This window comes from Bufo bufo, chromosome 10, assembly GCF_905171765.1.
Source record: "Bufo bufo chromosome 10, aBufBuf1.1, whole genome shotgun sequence".
Taxonomy (NCBI): Eukaryota; Metazoa; Chordata; class Amphibia; order Anura; family Bufonidae; genus Bufo; species Bufo bufo.
Genome location: NC_053398.1, coordinates 99,658,844 through 99,673,682, shown reverse-complemented (window position 1 = coordinate 99,673,682; position 14,839 = coordinate 99,658,844). Strand labels below are relative to the sequence as shown.

The following is a 14,839-nucleotide window of genomic DNA, read 5'->3' as shown; positions in this document are numbered from 1 at the left end:
ACAATTAGAAAGGTGACAAAAAACAACTCCAGATCCTGTACTGAGCAATGTATTAAAGGGGTTATCCGGGAAAAGATATTGATGTTCTATACTCAGGACAGGTCATCAATATCATATATGCAGCGTCCGACACCCAGGACCCCCGCCGATCACCTGCTAGAAGAGGCTGTGTGCTCCTTGAGCGCCGCAGACTTTTCCTAGGCCAATGACCTAACTGTACATCGGTCACGTGATCCAGTTGCAGCTCAGCTCCATTCAAGTAAATGGGACTGAGCTGCAATACCAAGCTACGCTATACAACGTACAGTGCTGTGCTCCGAAACGGCTTATCGATCCTATCCTGACGCTAGGTCTTCATTATCTTTTCCAGGATAACCCCTTTAAATTTGTGCTATTAAACTAATTTGAATACACAACTTTTAATACCTTTAGTAATAAAGCATGAGCCAATTCTTAGGAATACTGACTAAATGCGATCTACCTGTTCTGGTATGCTGACTGCAGGGCGATTATAAGACTTATAATCAATGTACTGACCAGTCCTGAGTTACAGCATGTGTTATAGTCCTGAGCTGCCTGAAGCAAGTCAGCAATAGGTAGAGACCCCACTGCTAACCTGATGGGACAATCCCTTTAATTGCTTCAGACTTTCGCCATATTTCCATGGTGAATCGCAGGAACCTATAGTTGTTATGCACCGTTTACGGTTAAGTCCCTCATTTAACTAATAAAAAGCATAACCAGTGTAATTTCTGAATATAAAATAGGTTAGTCTTTGGTTACATGAGACTATAAAAACCTTCTGGCCCATTTATGCCTAATTTTGGCAGAAATCACAAAGGTTACACTAGGATATGCCACACATGTCAGATAAGTGCAGGTTCCAACCTCTTGGACCTGCTCCTATCTCCAGAACAGGGCCCCCCAAAGTAAAGAGAGAACTTTTTCACAGGTGTGGCCACCCTCTGTTCAGTGGTATGAGATTTCCGAAAATAGCTGACCGCTGGCTCTGTATTTTCAGAAGTCCTGTGGCGGTGGACGGAGGATGGCCATGCTTGTGCGGCAGCTCACCCTAATCTAGAGGCCCTGTTCTGGAGATAGGAGTGGATAGACAGGAGGTCCCAGAGGTGGGACCTGCACTTCTCTGACATTGGTGGCATATCCTAGTGATATGCCAATTTCCCGCCCAGGAATACCCTTGGTAAAAAGCTGCCGCTAAACTTGTGCCTTATTTGCACCGCTTGCATGTTGGGCATGATTGAGTTATAAAAAGGTACTAATTTATCCAAGGCAAGGACTAAAAAAAAAAAAAAAAAAAAAAAAAGGCGCAAATGAGTAGTACGAATGTAAACGAGACAAAAAAAAATTAAAATAAATTCAAGCAGACAATTTTGGACGCACCAGATTTATTCAGGGCACACCTTATTTTTGTCACAATTTTTTTTGTCACACCTTATTTTTGTCACTACTTTCTCCAGTATCATTGGTGCAAAATATGTCATTATTAATAAATGTGGATCAGTGGGGACCCTCTACATACATACAAAATTCTGGAGCACCATCATGGACAGCATAGTAACGAAAATTATAAATTTACAAAGATTTATTATTTCACACTCCTCGAAACCACTCAGTGCCAAAAAAATAAAAAACACATTTAAAAGAATTTCAATTTTCATATTACAGTTCAAATATACAGACTTTCAGAGTGATGTCTGTTTTCTTCTGTGATGGCACTCTGACAACCCGACCGTATCCATGGAACTTCTTTCACAGTAAGATGATAACTGTTATGGCTTCATATTTTTTAGTCTGATTTCTCTCTCAAGTTCGAATTGACGATAATCTACTCGCTCTAAGAAGGCTTTCCTTTCAATGTAGCTAGAATAAAATATAACAGGAGAGACATTAAAATTAAATCATATAAATGGGACCTGTCACATTGACAGCATGCATGTTACAGGGCAGGAAAAGCTGGACAGATTGATGCAAGATTCTGCACAATATTTCATTCATTGGCTTAGAGAGGGCGGTCCTATCGGTGAGTTCTAGTCTCTCTCTGAACACTAATAGAGAGGAGGCTGTCAATCACTGATAGGACCGCCCACTGGACTCCTAAGCCAAGAAAGAGCACGAAAATAAATTAATAAAATGACATGTTATATGGAATCATTTCCCAAAGTATCTAAAGATCCACCTGCTCAGCTATTTCTGCTCTACAACAAGGTGCTCGCAGATCAGACACCGGTTTCATCATGACAAGTTCCCTCAGACTTTAATATAAAGACTAAATAGACCAACGAGAGTCCCAATGATCCCAGAAACTGGGGCGTCCAGAGTCCTACAATGACTCCTTCTGAGGGTGATCTACATTTTGGCTGATAGACGAGGATAAGCACGTATAAAATACCTGACATGCTAAGCAGATGTATAAGACTCCTTTCGCACTGGAAACTCGCCCAAGTTTCATGGAGTGACGGTGCGTGTGGAAAATCGGACATGTCAACATTCCCATTCAACAGAAACGGTCAGTGCTTGGTCTGGGTGCTGTCCATTTTAAAGGAAATGTGTCACCAAAAATTTTATCTGCAAGCTAAAACCAGATAGTAACGCATATCCTTTTTTCTAATTCTTTTTTATTTTTTTTTATTCTATATCCTGAATATGATTATGGGGGCGGCCATCTTGTCTGATCTGTTCTTAACAGCATTTACAAAGCATTAAAAAAATTGCTTTACGGCAGCCCCATGGTCCATAGACACAATGGTCAGGAGGGGACCTAACTGACTTTTATGGGAGAGTTTTTAGGCATTATCTGTGACCTGTGCAGAGGACAGAAAGGAGCTGTGATATCACCTATGGTGAATGGTGGATCCTGCCTTATCTATACACAGAGGTGATATCATTACAGGCAGGGTTAGGATGACCGATAAACAGGTAACTGCGGTAAAGTGATCTGTACAGACTCTGAAGTGGCAATTGCGAAAACTGCAGGAATTTATGGTTTATGCTTAAATATTGTGACATGAAAAAATGAAAAAACATCAAAAATTATTTTAAAAAGTGTTTAATCGTGTTGGTCAAGCACCAAAGTGCTCGGGTGCTCTAGTAGAACACCTCAGGATGCTCAGGTGCTCTACAGAGCACCCGAGCACAATGGAAGTCAATGGGAGAATCCGAGCATTACACCAGGCACCCCCTGCTCTGAAGAGGGGAGGGTGTCTGGTTCATAGGAAAAGGTCATACAATTGATGGAAACACCACTGAAATGGTTCGGGAACAGCATGGGGAGGATGTCTGGATGCATCTTGGACTCCCAGGTCGCTGCTGGGAACGATGTTGTCCAAGTAGTACGCAACTTTTACAGACCGACACTAATACGCACAAAACCGAAAAGCAAATCGATTTTAGAGAAAAAATTGTTAGGAAACATTATTTCCTGTATATAAGTGCTTCCAAAAATTACATGGAAGAGGCACTCCGATACAACCTGTATATCACATAAAGGAGGGCCTCATTCACATTGTAGTACAATAGTACAGGTAGTGGGACTCCTACACTTATAAAGCCTATGCACTAAGTGAAAGGGCTGCCAAAAATTACAAGGAACCGGCCCTACAATACACCCTTTATTACACATAAAAAAGGGCATCATACACCCTTGAAAAATCATGATTGATGGCCTGCTGGTGACCGCCAAAAACTATTGGAGCAAGGGCCTGCTGATCTGACCTTCTAAAACATTAGGGGTGAGGGCCTGCTGCTGAGCTGAATCTCTAAAACATTAGGAGCGAGGGCAGCCTAATAAGCATGTTGATATGATGGAGGAGGAAAGGGAGATTGAACTATATACCCTTTTTAGTGGTGGAAGAGGTACATGGGAATACAGTGTATTCAATCCACCATAAAAGCCACATGTAAAGTGCCTTTATGTTCAGCCGCTTTCCTCTGGTGGAGTAGTGAAGTCAGGGGCAATCCAGGCCTTGTTCATTTTAATTAGAGTCAACCTGTCAGCATTTTCAGTTGACATGCGGATGCGCTTATCAGTTATTATGCCCCCAGAAGCACTAAATACACGCTCTGACAAAACGCTGGCGGCAAGGCAGGCCAGCACCTCCAAGGTGTAGAGCGCCAGTTCGTGCCACGTGTCCGGCTTGGACACCCAATAGTTTTAAGGCACAGAGGGATCACTGAGGACACTGACACGGTCTGCTATGTACTCCTTCACCATCTTCCAAAATTTTTCCCTCCTTGTGACACTAGGCCGCACATCAGGTTGAGGGTGCTGGTGGGGTGTCATAAAACTGTCCCAGGCTTTGGAGAGTGTTGCCCAGCCTCTGTTGGAACTGCTGTATGTTCCCCTCGTCTCCCCTCCTTGGTTGGCCAAGGAACTACGTACTCTGCTGCCAGCTGGAAATTTTTGGAGCAAGTTTTCCACAAGGACCTTCTGGTATTGCACAATTTTGCTCGTCCTCTCCACCATAGGAATGAGAGATGAGAAGTTCTCTTTGTAGCGGGGGTCGAGAAGGGTGAACAACTAGTAATCGGTATTGTCCAAAATGCGTACAACACGAGGGTCACGGGAAAGGCAGCATAACACAGTCAGCCATGTGTGCCAGAGTCCCAACAGACAAGACTTCGCTGTCCTCATCAGGAGGATGACTCTCAATCTCCTCATCCTCTTCCTCCTCTTCTACTCATCCACACTGAACAGATGGAATAAAACTTCCATGGGTACTACCCTCTGTAGCAGAGGCATCGTCTCCTGCTCCTCCTCCTCCTCATCATCATCCAATTTGTGCTGAGAAGACGAACTGAGGGTGGTCTGGCTATCACCCTGTGTAATGTCTTCTCCCATTCTCACCTCTTTCACATGCAAAGCGTCCGCCTTAATTGTGAGCAGCAAGCGTTTGAGTAGACACAGAAGTGGGATGTTACGCTGATAATAGCGTTATCGCCGCTCACCATCTGTGTTGATTCTTAAAAGCTGCGTAAAACCTCACAGAGGTCAGACATCAATGCCCGCTCGTCGCTTGTGAAGAGCGGAAGCTGACTGGAAAGGCGACGACCATGTTGCAGCTGCTATTCCACTACTGTCCTCTGCTGCTCACAAAGCCTGGCCAACATGTGGAACGTGGAGTCGGTGAGCTGGCAATTGTAAGCGCTGCTGCAGAGTTGACAGACCGACAGAAGCAGTCGATGACTTGCGGAAATGGGCACACACGCGGCGCACCTTCACCAGTAGCTCAGGCAAATTGGAGTAGGTTTTGAGAAACCGCTGAACCACTAAGTTTAAGATGTGGGCTAGGCATGAGATGTGTGTGAGCTCGCGGAGCTTCAAAGCCGCCACCAAGTTACGGCCATTATCAGACACAACCATGCCTGGTTGTAGGTTGAGTGGCGAGAGCCACAGCTCAGTCTGGTCTCTTATCCCCTGCCACAGCTTTGCGGTGGTGTACTGTTTGTCACCCAAGCAGATCAGTTTAAGAATGGCCTGTTGCCGCTTCCCCACTGCTGTGCTACACTGCTTCCAGGTACTTACTGATGTCTGACTGGTGCTGCAAGATAATAATTCAGAGGTGGAAGTGGAGGAGGAGGAGAAAAGGGGGGTTGCATCCACTAACGTAGGTGGTGGCGGAAACCCTGATCAAAGTAGGGCCCGAAATCCTTGGCATCGGTAGCACCTGTGCCATCCCAGGGAACGACTCGCTCCCGGCCTACACAACGTTCACCCAGTGTACTGTCGGGGAAATGTAGCGTCCTTGGCCAAAAGCACTTGTCCATGTGTCAGTCGTCAAGTGGACCTTCTCAATAACTGCGTTGGTCAGGGCACGGGTGAGGTTACAGGACACATGCTGGTGTAAGGCTGGGACTGCACACCGTCAAAAATATTGGCGGCTGGGGACAGAGTACCGCGGGACAGCCGCCGCCACCAGGCTGCGGAAAGCCTCAGTGTCCACAAGCCTAAATGGCAACATTTCCAGGGCCAGCAATTTGGAAAGGTGCGCATTTAGTGCTATGGTCTGTGGGTGGGTGGCTGGGTATTTGCGCTTTCGTTCAAAGGTCTGGGGTATAGACATCTGTACGCTGCGACACAGAAGTGGATGTGCTAGCTGATGGTGCTTGCGAAGGTCCAGGTGCATGGCAGGAGGCATCCGGGCCTGGGTCTTGGACAGGGTATTGGCCAGCACGCAACACAGGGGAAGAGGAGGCAGTGGTGTGACCCGCAGACACTGGTTGTGGACCCAGGCGTTCGGACCACCTATTAGGGTGCTTAAATGCCATGTGGCGGATCATGCTGGTGGTGGTGAGGTTGCTAGTGTTCACGCCCCTGCTCATTTTGGTAAAGCACAGGTTGCAAATGACAATTCTTTTATCGTCCGCGCTTTCCTCAAAAAAGCACCAGACTGTGGAACACCTACCCCTTTGCAAGGGAGATTGCCGCGAGGGGGTGCTACGGGGAACAGTTGCGGACCTGTTTGGCCCGACTTCTACCTTTTGCCATTCCACTGCCTCTTCTAGCCTGCTGCGGATCCCTCCCCCTCTGTACTGCTGCCCTCGCTCGGCTTGCCACCTTCCCAGGTTGGGTCAGTGACTTCATCGTCCAGCACCTCCTCTTCCACTTCCTCGCTCTGGTCATCCTCCTGACTTGTTGACCTAACAACAACCTCAGTTACTGACAACTGTGTCTCATCCTCATCATGAACCTCTCTTTAGACACTAATTGCGGTTGACTTATTGGCAACTGTGTCTCATCATCATCCACCTCATGAAACACTAATTGCCGTTCCCCACCGTCATCTTCTTCTGACTGTGGATGCTCAAGATTTTGGGAATCAGGGCACAAGATCTCCTCATGTCCCTCTTCAAGCGGGCTTGGCGAGAGGCCCAAATTAAGGAATGGCGATGAAAACAGCTCCTCGGAATATCCGAGTGTGGGATCACTTGATTGCCAAGACTCTCCATGGTCGGTGGTTTTGTAAGTGTATGCGCAAATAAAGTACACAGAATGTCACAGATATTTTTAGGATGTGCACCCGTTAAACAGGAGGTATAGCGCAAGTAATGTCTCTGTCACCACCGCCTAATAAAAAATGACACTGAATGAAATGTCACATATTTAGGATGGGCAAACGTTATACAGGAGATGTAGCGCAGGTAATGTTGCTGCCACCAGAAGCAAAAAAAAAAATGACACTATGTCACTGATATTTCAGGTAAGCAAACGTTATACAGGAGATGTAGCGCAGGTAATGTAACCATCTGCAGCGGACACCGTCTACAGAAAAAGTACACTGGATGTCAGATATTTTTAGGCTGCGCACATGTTAGACATGATATGTAGCGCAGATAATGTCGCTGTCCGCAGCAGGCAAACAATTGCGAGCTATTTACGGCTTTCCGGCCAGCCAATCACTGTAATGCCAGTAACCAACATGGCTACAGCATTACAGTGAATTGCAGTACTTACCTGCACGTTTATTAGCTGCGTAGCAGCCAACAAACGTGCGGGGAGGAGACTCTAGCATGGCGCTCGAGCACATGTGGTATTCAGCCGAACACCGCGATGTGCCCAGCATCACGATGCTAGAGTAAAATTAGTGTTCGGTCGAGCATGCTTGTATCTTTTTTCAACCATATTAACTATGTAAATAATAGGTCATTTTCTGATTATAGGGGTTATACAATGCTATAAAAATGTCCTACATGTTCCGGGCCCCTCACAGGGAATATATTTACCCTGCTCCCCACGCTGCTCCTGCTTCTCCCCGTGCACTGCTGTGTTCTGCAGCCAATGGCAGGCGGGAACAAGGACGAGTCTCCCTAGCGCCACCCACGATGCTAAGGAGGCTTGTCCCCTTCTGCCTTTGGCTGCAGCACACCCCCGGACATCGGATGTTTTCACCAGTGCACGGGGAGAAGCAGCAGTGGCGGTGCAGGTACCAGAAGCAGCGCAGGGAGCGGGGCAAGTATATTCATTGTGAGGGGCCTGGCATATGGGCGATTTTTATAGTATTGGATAACCCTGTTAAGTTAGTACACTGCCTGGATGGAAATATCATGTTTCGGCACTGTAGCAGTCCCTTCCTCAGGCATTCTATATTGTGTACTGCCTGAGGAAGTGACTGGTAGAGTCCTGAAATGCGTTGTTTTTACATAGTTAATAAACTGATTAAAGTGGACCTCTCCTGACATGTCTGTAGTAGTAACTACTTGCATTCCCCATGCAACAACAATTCTGGAGCATCTATTTCCATGGCTCTATGTTGTGCCATTCCTTTTTTATTATTTCTACTAGAAGTTGATGACCGAATTGTCAGCAACTTGCAGTAAAGGTACAGCTGGGTGTTACCAGTTGCGGGTGTGTCTCTACGCAGTTGATACCAGCAGCACTGATCGGACAGAGTCAGACACACTCGCTTCTGGTAACACCCAGCAGTACCTTTACTGCAGACTGCTGGCAATTTGTAAGCTTTTAGCAGGAATAATACAGGAATGACATCACAGAGTCATAAGAATAGAAGCTCCAGAATTGTTATTACAGGAAGAATGCAAGTAGTTAATAAAACTGATATGTCAGTAGAGGGGACAGCTCCTCTTTAAATTAGACACAGGTGCCCATGAAATCTATTAGGACGGCAGTGATAGACAAAATAAAACAGCGATACAGAAACAACTCCCCCCATTGTGGACAGCAGCAGGTATTTATTGGGCTGAAAACTAAAAAGTGCCCCTCTTCCAACTACTGATCTCTGTGTAAAAGGGCAGCTCAGACGGACTTCCAGACAATTATTTAGTAGAACGTCCCCCTCGTTGGGCCCGCAGTCTACGCCTGTAACACAGATAATACAGTAGAGAGACACATTCTTAATAGGACATGCTAGCATAGTCACCTCTCATTCCCTAAACTGAGTGAACATTTAGCTCATAAGCGCTTCAAAACTCTGCACGGAAAAAGAAAATTAACACTTTTGCTGCTATCTGGCCTGCAGTGCAGAAGGCTCAGCCTCACAATGCCATGTGAATAATTAAGGGAAAATGCGAAGTCCTTGTAGCGTCCGGGAGGGTTACATAAGAAGATCTCATGCCAAGAATACAGCTGTAACCTCCTCCTCAGGCAAGAAGAAACTAACTACGACAAGAGCATGCTGAGTCAGGTCAGCAAGCTGCACAGTGTTCAATGGGGGAGCTGTGCCAGCTGCTAACACTGCACAATCCAGTGCCAGGGCTGGACCAGCCGGCCTCCTCTGTGCACTTAATATGGAGCACTATTATTGAAAGGCAACACTCTCTCACATTGTACTTGATCTCTGCATAATGTAAAACCCATTAAATACACAGAAAATGACGATGATCCAGAACCAGGGATTGCTTTGCTGCTGGAAAAGAAATTGCAACCCTGAGGGCTCCATTAATTCTAGAACATGAGCACCATAGCCAGGGGAGTCTGATAATCTGGCATGGATCAAAAAGATTCCCATTCCAGATGATCAAGATTTCCAGACCATTAGGCACTACTAGACCATCTTTGTGCACCCTTTACATCCTGTATGAGGCACTGTCTAATAAGATGGCTGTCAGTCTTAGGCTAAGGGTCCATTCAGACGTCCGTAGTGTTTTGCGGACCGCAAAACACTGACGCCGCACATCGCCGGCACTTAATAGAGGGTTCCTATTGTTGTCCGCAACTGCGGACAAGAATAGGACATGCTCTATTTCTTTCCGGAGCCGCGGACCGGAAATGCGGATGCGGACAGCACACTATGTGCTGTCGGCATCTTTTCCGTCCCCATTGAAAATGAATGGGTCCGCACCCGTTCCGCATAATTGCGGAACAGATCCGGACCCGTTCTACGGACGTCTGAATGGACTCTAAATGGCATAATATACTGCAATGCAAAAGTAGCACAGTGTATTATACTAGTTATTTTGCCAGTTAGAGTATTCAGCCTTTATCTCTAATTGCTGATCTCCTATGTTGGCCTGCCACCTGCTGGCCAACATTTGAACTGCAGTTCTAATACGCTGGGTCTCTTCAGCGTATTAGAATTAATAACCGGCATCCCTGATCGCCACACAGGAAAGCCATTCTTAACCTGGAACTGCGCTTCCAGGTTTTTCACCATTTAGATGCTGTGGTCACGCTTCACCATGGCATCTAAAGGCTTCAATGACTGTATATTGCCGGTCGTGGACATTACCTGTGGGCCTCTGAAACAGCAGAGACCTGCCGGCTATGGCACCCTTTGCATACACAAACGGGCGCCATGTTTTAGGAGGTCGTGGCTCTTGTGCGAGTGCGGCTTCCTCTTCAAAATGTATTTGTGCGTCGTCTCCTTTGTAGCAGCGGGTGCCGTGTAATTACCACTGTTGATCCTATTCACTTGAACAGGATGGACAGTGATGTCAGAGTGACTGCATGGTTTGTCCAGCCACAAGGACAGGCTGGCTTCAATAGATCTAGCTTGTTAACCCCTTCCTGCACTTCTGTTCCGCTTCTTCATATCTGACTGTGCGGACCTCTGATGTAGAGTTTGGCGCATGCGTTATGTTAAGGAGAGCGTGCTGGATGCAGGAAGGAGCCTAGAGTCTGCGCTGTCAGACATGAAGCAGAGCAGGAGTAGAGTGGCGCAGCAGTGGACTGGGCATACCACAGCATGGTCTACATGGCCACGTACAGTAAACATTTGTTGAAATATGCTCTTACCCATCCTTGCCCCTATTGTGGTGAGCCAATTCATCTACAATCCCCTCTTGGTCTTTAAAAGATTCCCAGTCCAGCTTGGATTTCTCCAGTGTGCTCATCTTCTGCTTTTTGGAGCCTAATGTTCCAAGTATGCTGCCAATCCCAGCAGGTCTTTTCACACTGTAATGACATAATGGAAATGAAAGGATTACATATCTACCAGCAAACTTATGCAACCTTAGATGGCGATTCTGAAGCTGTAGATTTATACCCTGTCGGTCAAAATACATATAGAAGATATAGAAGTTTTCATAATGAAATGTGCAAATGCAGAGCCTTAAAGGGGGCCACTGGAAATCTAATGTCCGCAGCCTACCTCCATAAAGAGAAAATTCATATTTCCCTGCTCCCGTATGTCTATGTTCTGGTCTCCGGACTGTATATATCTGGCGCTGCATGGTCACATGTTTCGCTGCAGCCAATAACAGGCTTCAGCGGAGCATGTGGCCATGGCCATGCAGTGACGGATGTAAATAGTCTGGGGACTGGAACATGGACACGTGAGAGCTAGCGTGGAGGAGCAGGCAAGTATAAATCTCTTCTTTACAGAGGAAGGCTGTGGACGTTAGATAAAAAGTCATTATTCCCGGAGAACCACTCGAAAGCTTGGCCATCTCTGGCAGTCCCATAGAGTTGAAAACAGTGGCAGCGCACATGCGTGCCCACCACTCCATTCAAAATGGGAACAGAGGGCCCCTGTTCTAGGGATAGCAGGGGGTCCCAGCAGTCGGACATTTTCTGGATAGGGTTATAGGCCTGGGTCGTGGTACAACCACTTTAAAAGGCGATACACACATCCGCAGGCAATTTTTTTATGATTGCATTTTACTCATTGTGGGCTAAAAATTATTTTTTCAACTGGTCTTTGTTAAAAAAAACTATTGAGCCGTTCTGTCACAAAGGATTAACTGTTTGTCTAGCTGTGTAAATCCTACTTTTTACTTTCACTTTGTGCCAGTCATCTAATAACCCTTATCTCTAATTTATTTTATTTTTTTAACTGTTTTATTGACAGAAATGGAAATACAACAATACATAAATCACTGCGAAGGGTGCACCACAATGATATGCAACTGACAGTACTGGCTAATCCCTCAAGCTAATGTTAAGAACTGAGACTTTAGCCAATGTATTCCAGTCAGGAACACACCGGAGCCCTTGTGCACCACCGTCAAGGTATCTCAGTGTGGCATGGTTCCTACCACTAGACTACCTACGGTGTGTGAACACGGTCTGAGAGGTGCTAAGAAACAACTTACAGCCAAGCTCCCACATACCTCCATAGTGATATCACTCATGTAGTGGGGGAGATGCTAAGGCTGTAAGCCCACCTATAACAGGCCATGTGACACAGGCTACCAGGTGCAACAGAAGGCTACCAGCAGTATGCAATGGCACATTCTAAACATATCAAGAAAATTAACTGAAATAAAGTGGTCTAAATGGGAGGAAACGCTAAAAAAAAAAAAAATCCTGTGGCGTGTTTATACCCGGGGGAGCAATCCCTCCGCATGTGATCCTTTGCTAACGGCAATCCCCAGCAAAAATGCATACAATGGAGGATGTGGGCAGCGGACCACATGCACCACAATGACATCCTACACAAGATGGGATAATGTGTGGATGAGAATATAAAAATGCATAAATCACTGCGAAGGGTGCATTTTTATATTTGCATCCACACATTATCCCATCTTGTGTAGGGTGCCGTTGTGGTGTATGTGGTCCGCTGCAGACATCCTCCATTGTATGCATTTTTGCTGGGGATTGCCGTTAGCAACGGATCACATGCGGAGGAATTGCTCCCCCGGTTATAAACACGACACAGGGTTTGGGGTTTTTGAGCATTTCCTCCCACTTAGGCCACATTATTTCAGTTATTTTTCGAAATACAACAGTACCATACACTTTTGTTGCCAAATACAATGTATATATGGAGGTTCCAATACCTGTATGGTCCAATTCTCTTAATACAGAAAACTGTGTAACCAATAATACAGTAACGGTCTTAGACACATCTCTAGCCATCCATTGCAATGCCACCCACCCCTATGACATTGTTTAAAGCGTAGCAATGTTGATGTATACGAATGTCCCAATACACCTACTGAGCCACGTCTCCTCGAGCCACTGATATTGCTTGTCGCATTCTCGAGGTTGAATACTTGGTTTGTGCTGCCCCACACCACAATCCCCAAATGTTATCAAATGTCTGTGGTTTATTGCGATGTTTGTATACCAGTACCATGTAGGGTAGGATCTGATTTATTTGCAATTTCCACATGGTCAAGTTCGGTGTATTGGGGCTGTACCATCTCAGTGCTACACATTTACGTGCCATAAACAGGGATTCCCTTAGGAATATCGTTGTATAGTGATCCCAATTATCATCATTCAGTATTCCTAGCAGGCAGACCTCAGGAGTGCACGGCACCCGATCCGATAGTAATGAGGAAAGAAGATCAATCACCTCCTTCCAGAAGGTGGCTATCTGGTTGCAGCTCCAGATCATGTGCCAGAAGTCCGCCTCCTGTTCCCCACACCTCGGACATGCTGGAGATGGCACTCTACCCATTCTGTACATCCTAATTGGAGTTAAATATGACTGGTGAATGATATAAAGTTGGATTATATTGTTATTTATTGCGGGCGATACTCGTAGATGCGACTAGAAATAAATCCAATATTGATTCTTCTGCGAGTGTGGGTATCTTTCTTTTCCATTTGTCCATCATTGGGAGGGGCTCTGTGCTAATCTTTACTCGTACTAGGTGTGAGAAAATTGCCGATCCTAATCCTCTGGGACCCTGGGTTTTAACAACTCCTATGAGTGGATATTTGGACACTCTGGTTCTGCCGTGCGGAAATTTGCTCTGTACTGCAAGTTGTAGGTATGAAAAGAAATGGGTGCGTGGTATATTATATTTTTGTGCCAAAGCCTCGAATGTCATCATAATCCCTTGATCATAAATATCACCTAGGGTTTTGGCTCCCGCCAACTTCAATTTATCCGCTCCCATTACTCCCTGTATATTTGGTATGGACTGATTTCCCCACAAAGGTATGTCTGAAACTACCTCTAAATTTGGCTAGTGATTTAGCTTCTCTCCAGACCGTCTGGGCTAACTTATGCCATGAAAATACAACAGTCACAGAATGCACATAGATTTGTGTTCACATATAGTGATCCTATGTGATGGAGAGTACCCTATAGTAACGTACCCACTCAGTGTACATAAACATACACAAAGGATGAACTGAGACTAGACTGGTATAGTAGCAAAATATACAAATACTTTATTAAACAATACATAAAAAAGATTATTATACACTCACCTAAAGAATTATTAGGAAGTTAGGAACACCTGTTCTATTTCTCATTAATGCAATTATCTAGTCAACCAATCACATGGCAGTTGCTTCAATGGGAAAGAAAGGCGATTTAAGCAATTTTGAGCGTGGCATGGTTGTTGGTGCCAGACGGGCCAGTCTGAGTATTTCACAATCTGCTCAGTTACTGGGATTTTCACGCACAACCATTTCTAGGGTTTACAAAGAATGGTGTGAAAAGGGAAAACATCCAGTATGCGGCAGTCCTGTGGGCAAAAATGCCTTGTGGATGCTAGCGGTCAGAGGAGAATAGGCCGACTGATTTAAGCTGATAGAAGAGCAACTTTGACTGAAATAACCACTCGTTACAACCGAGGTATGCAGCAAAGCATTTGTGAAGCCACAACACGCACAACCTTGAGGCGGATGGGCTACAACAGCAGAAGACCCCACCGGGTACCACTCATCTCCACTACAAATAGGAAAAAGAGGCTACAATTTGCACGAGCTCACCAAAATTGGACTGTTGAAGACTGGAAAAATGTTGCCTGGTCTGATGAGTCTCGATTTCTGTTGAGACATTCAAATGGTAGAGTCTGAATTTGGCGTAAACAGAATGAGAACATGTATCCATCATGCCTGTGCAGGCTGGTGGTGTTGGTGTAATGGTGTGGGGGATGTTTTCTGGGCACACTTTAGGCCCCTTAGTGCCAATTGGGCATCGTTTAAATGCCACGGGCTACCTGAGCATTGTTTCTGACC

General features: G+C 45.6%; 1 protein-coding gene across 2 annotated transcripts in view; it reads right to left on the bottom strand.

Moving 5' to 3' along the window:
* Nucleotides 1-1,653: 1,653 nt before the first annotated feature.
* Nucleotides 1,654-14,839, bottom strand: part of CFDP1 (craniofacial development protein 1) — a 77,909-nt gene continuing 64,723 nt past the window's right edge. For both annotated transcript variants that reach the window (XM_040410269.1, XM_040410270.1), the window contains exons 6-7: nt 10,709-10,867; nt 1,654-1,881 (exon numbers count right to left, since the gene is read on the bottom strand). In XM_040410269.1, the coding sequence (XP_040266203.1) occupies nt 1,791-1,881; nt 10,709-10,867 (250 nt within the window). In that variant the 3' untranslated portion in view covers nt 1,654-1,790. The remainder of the gene's footprint in view (nt 1,882-10,708; nt 10,868-14,839) is intronic.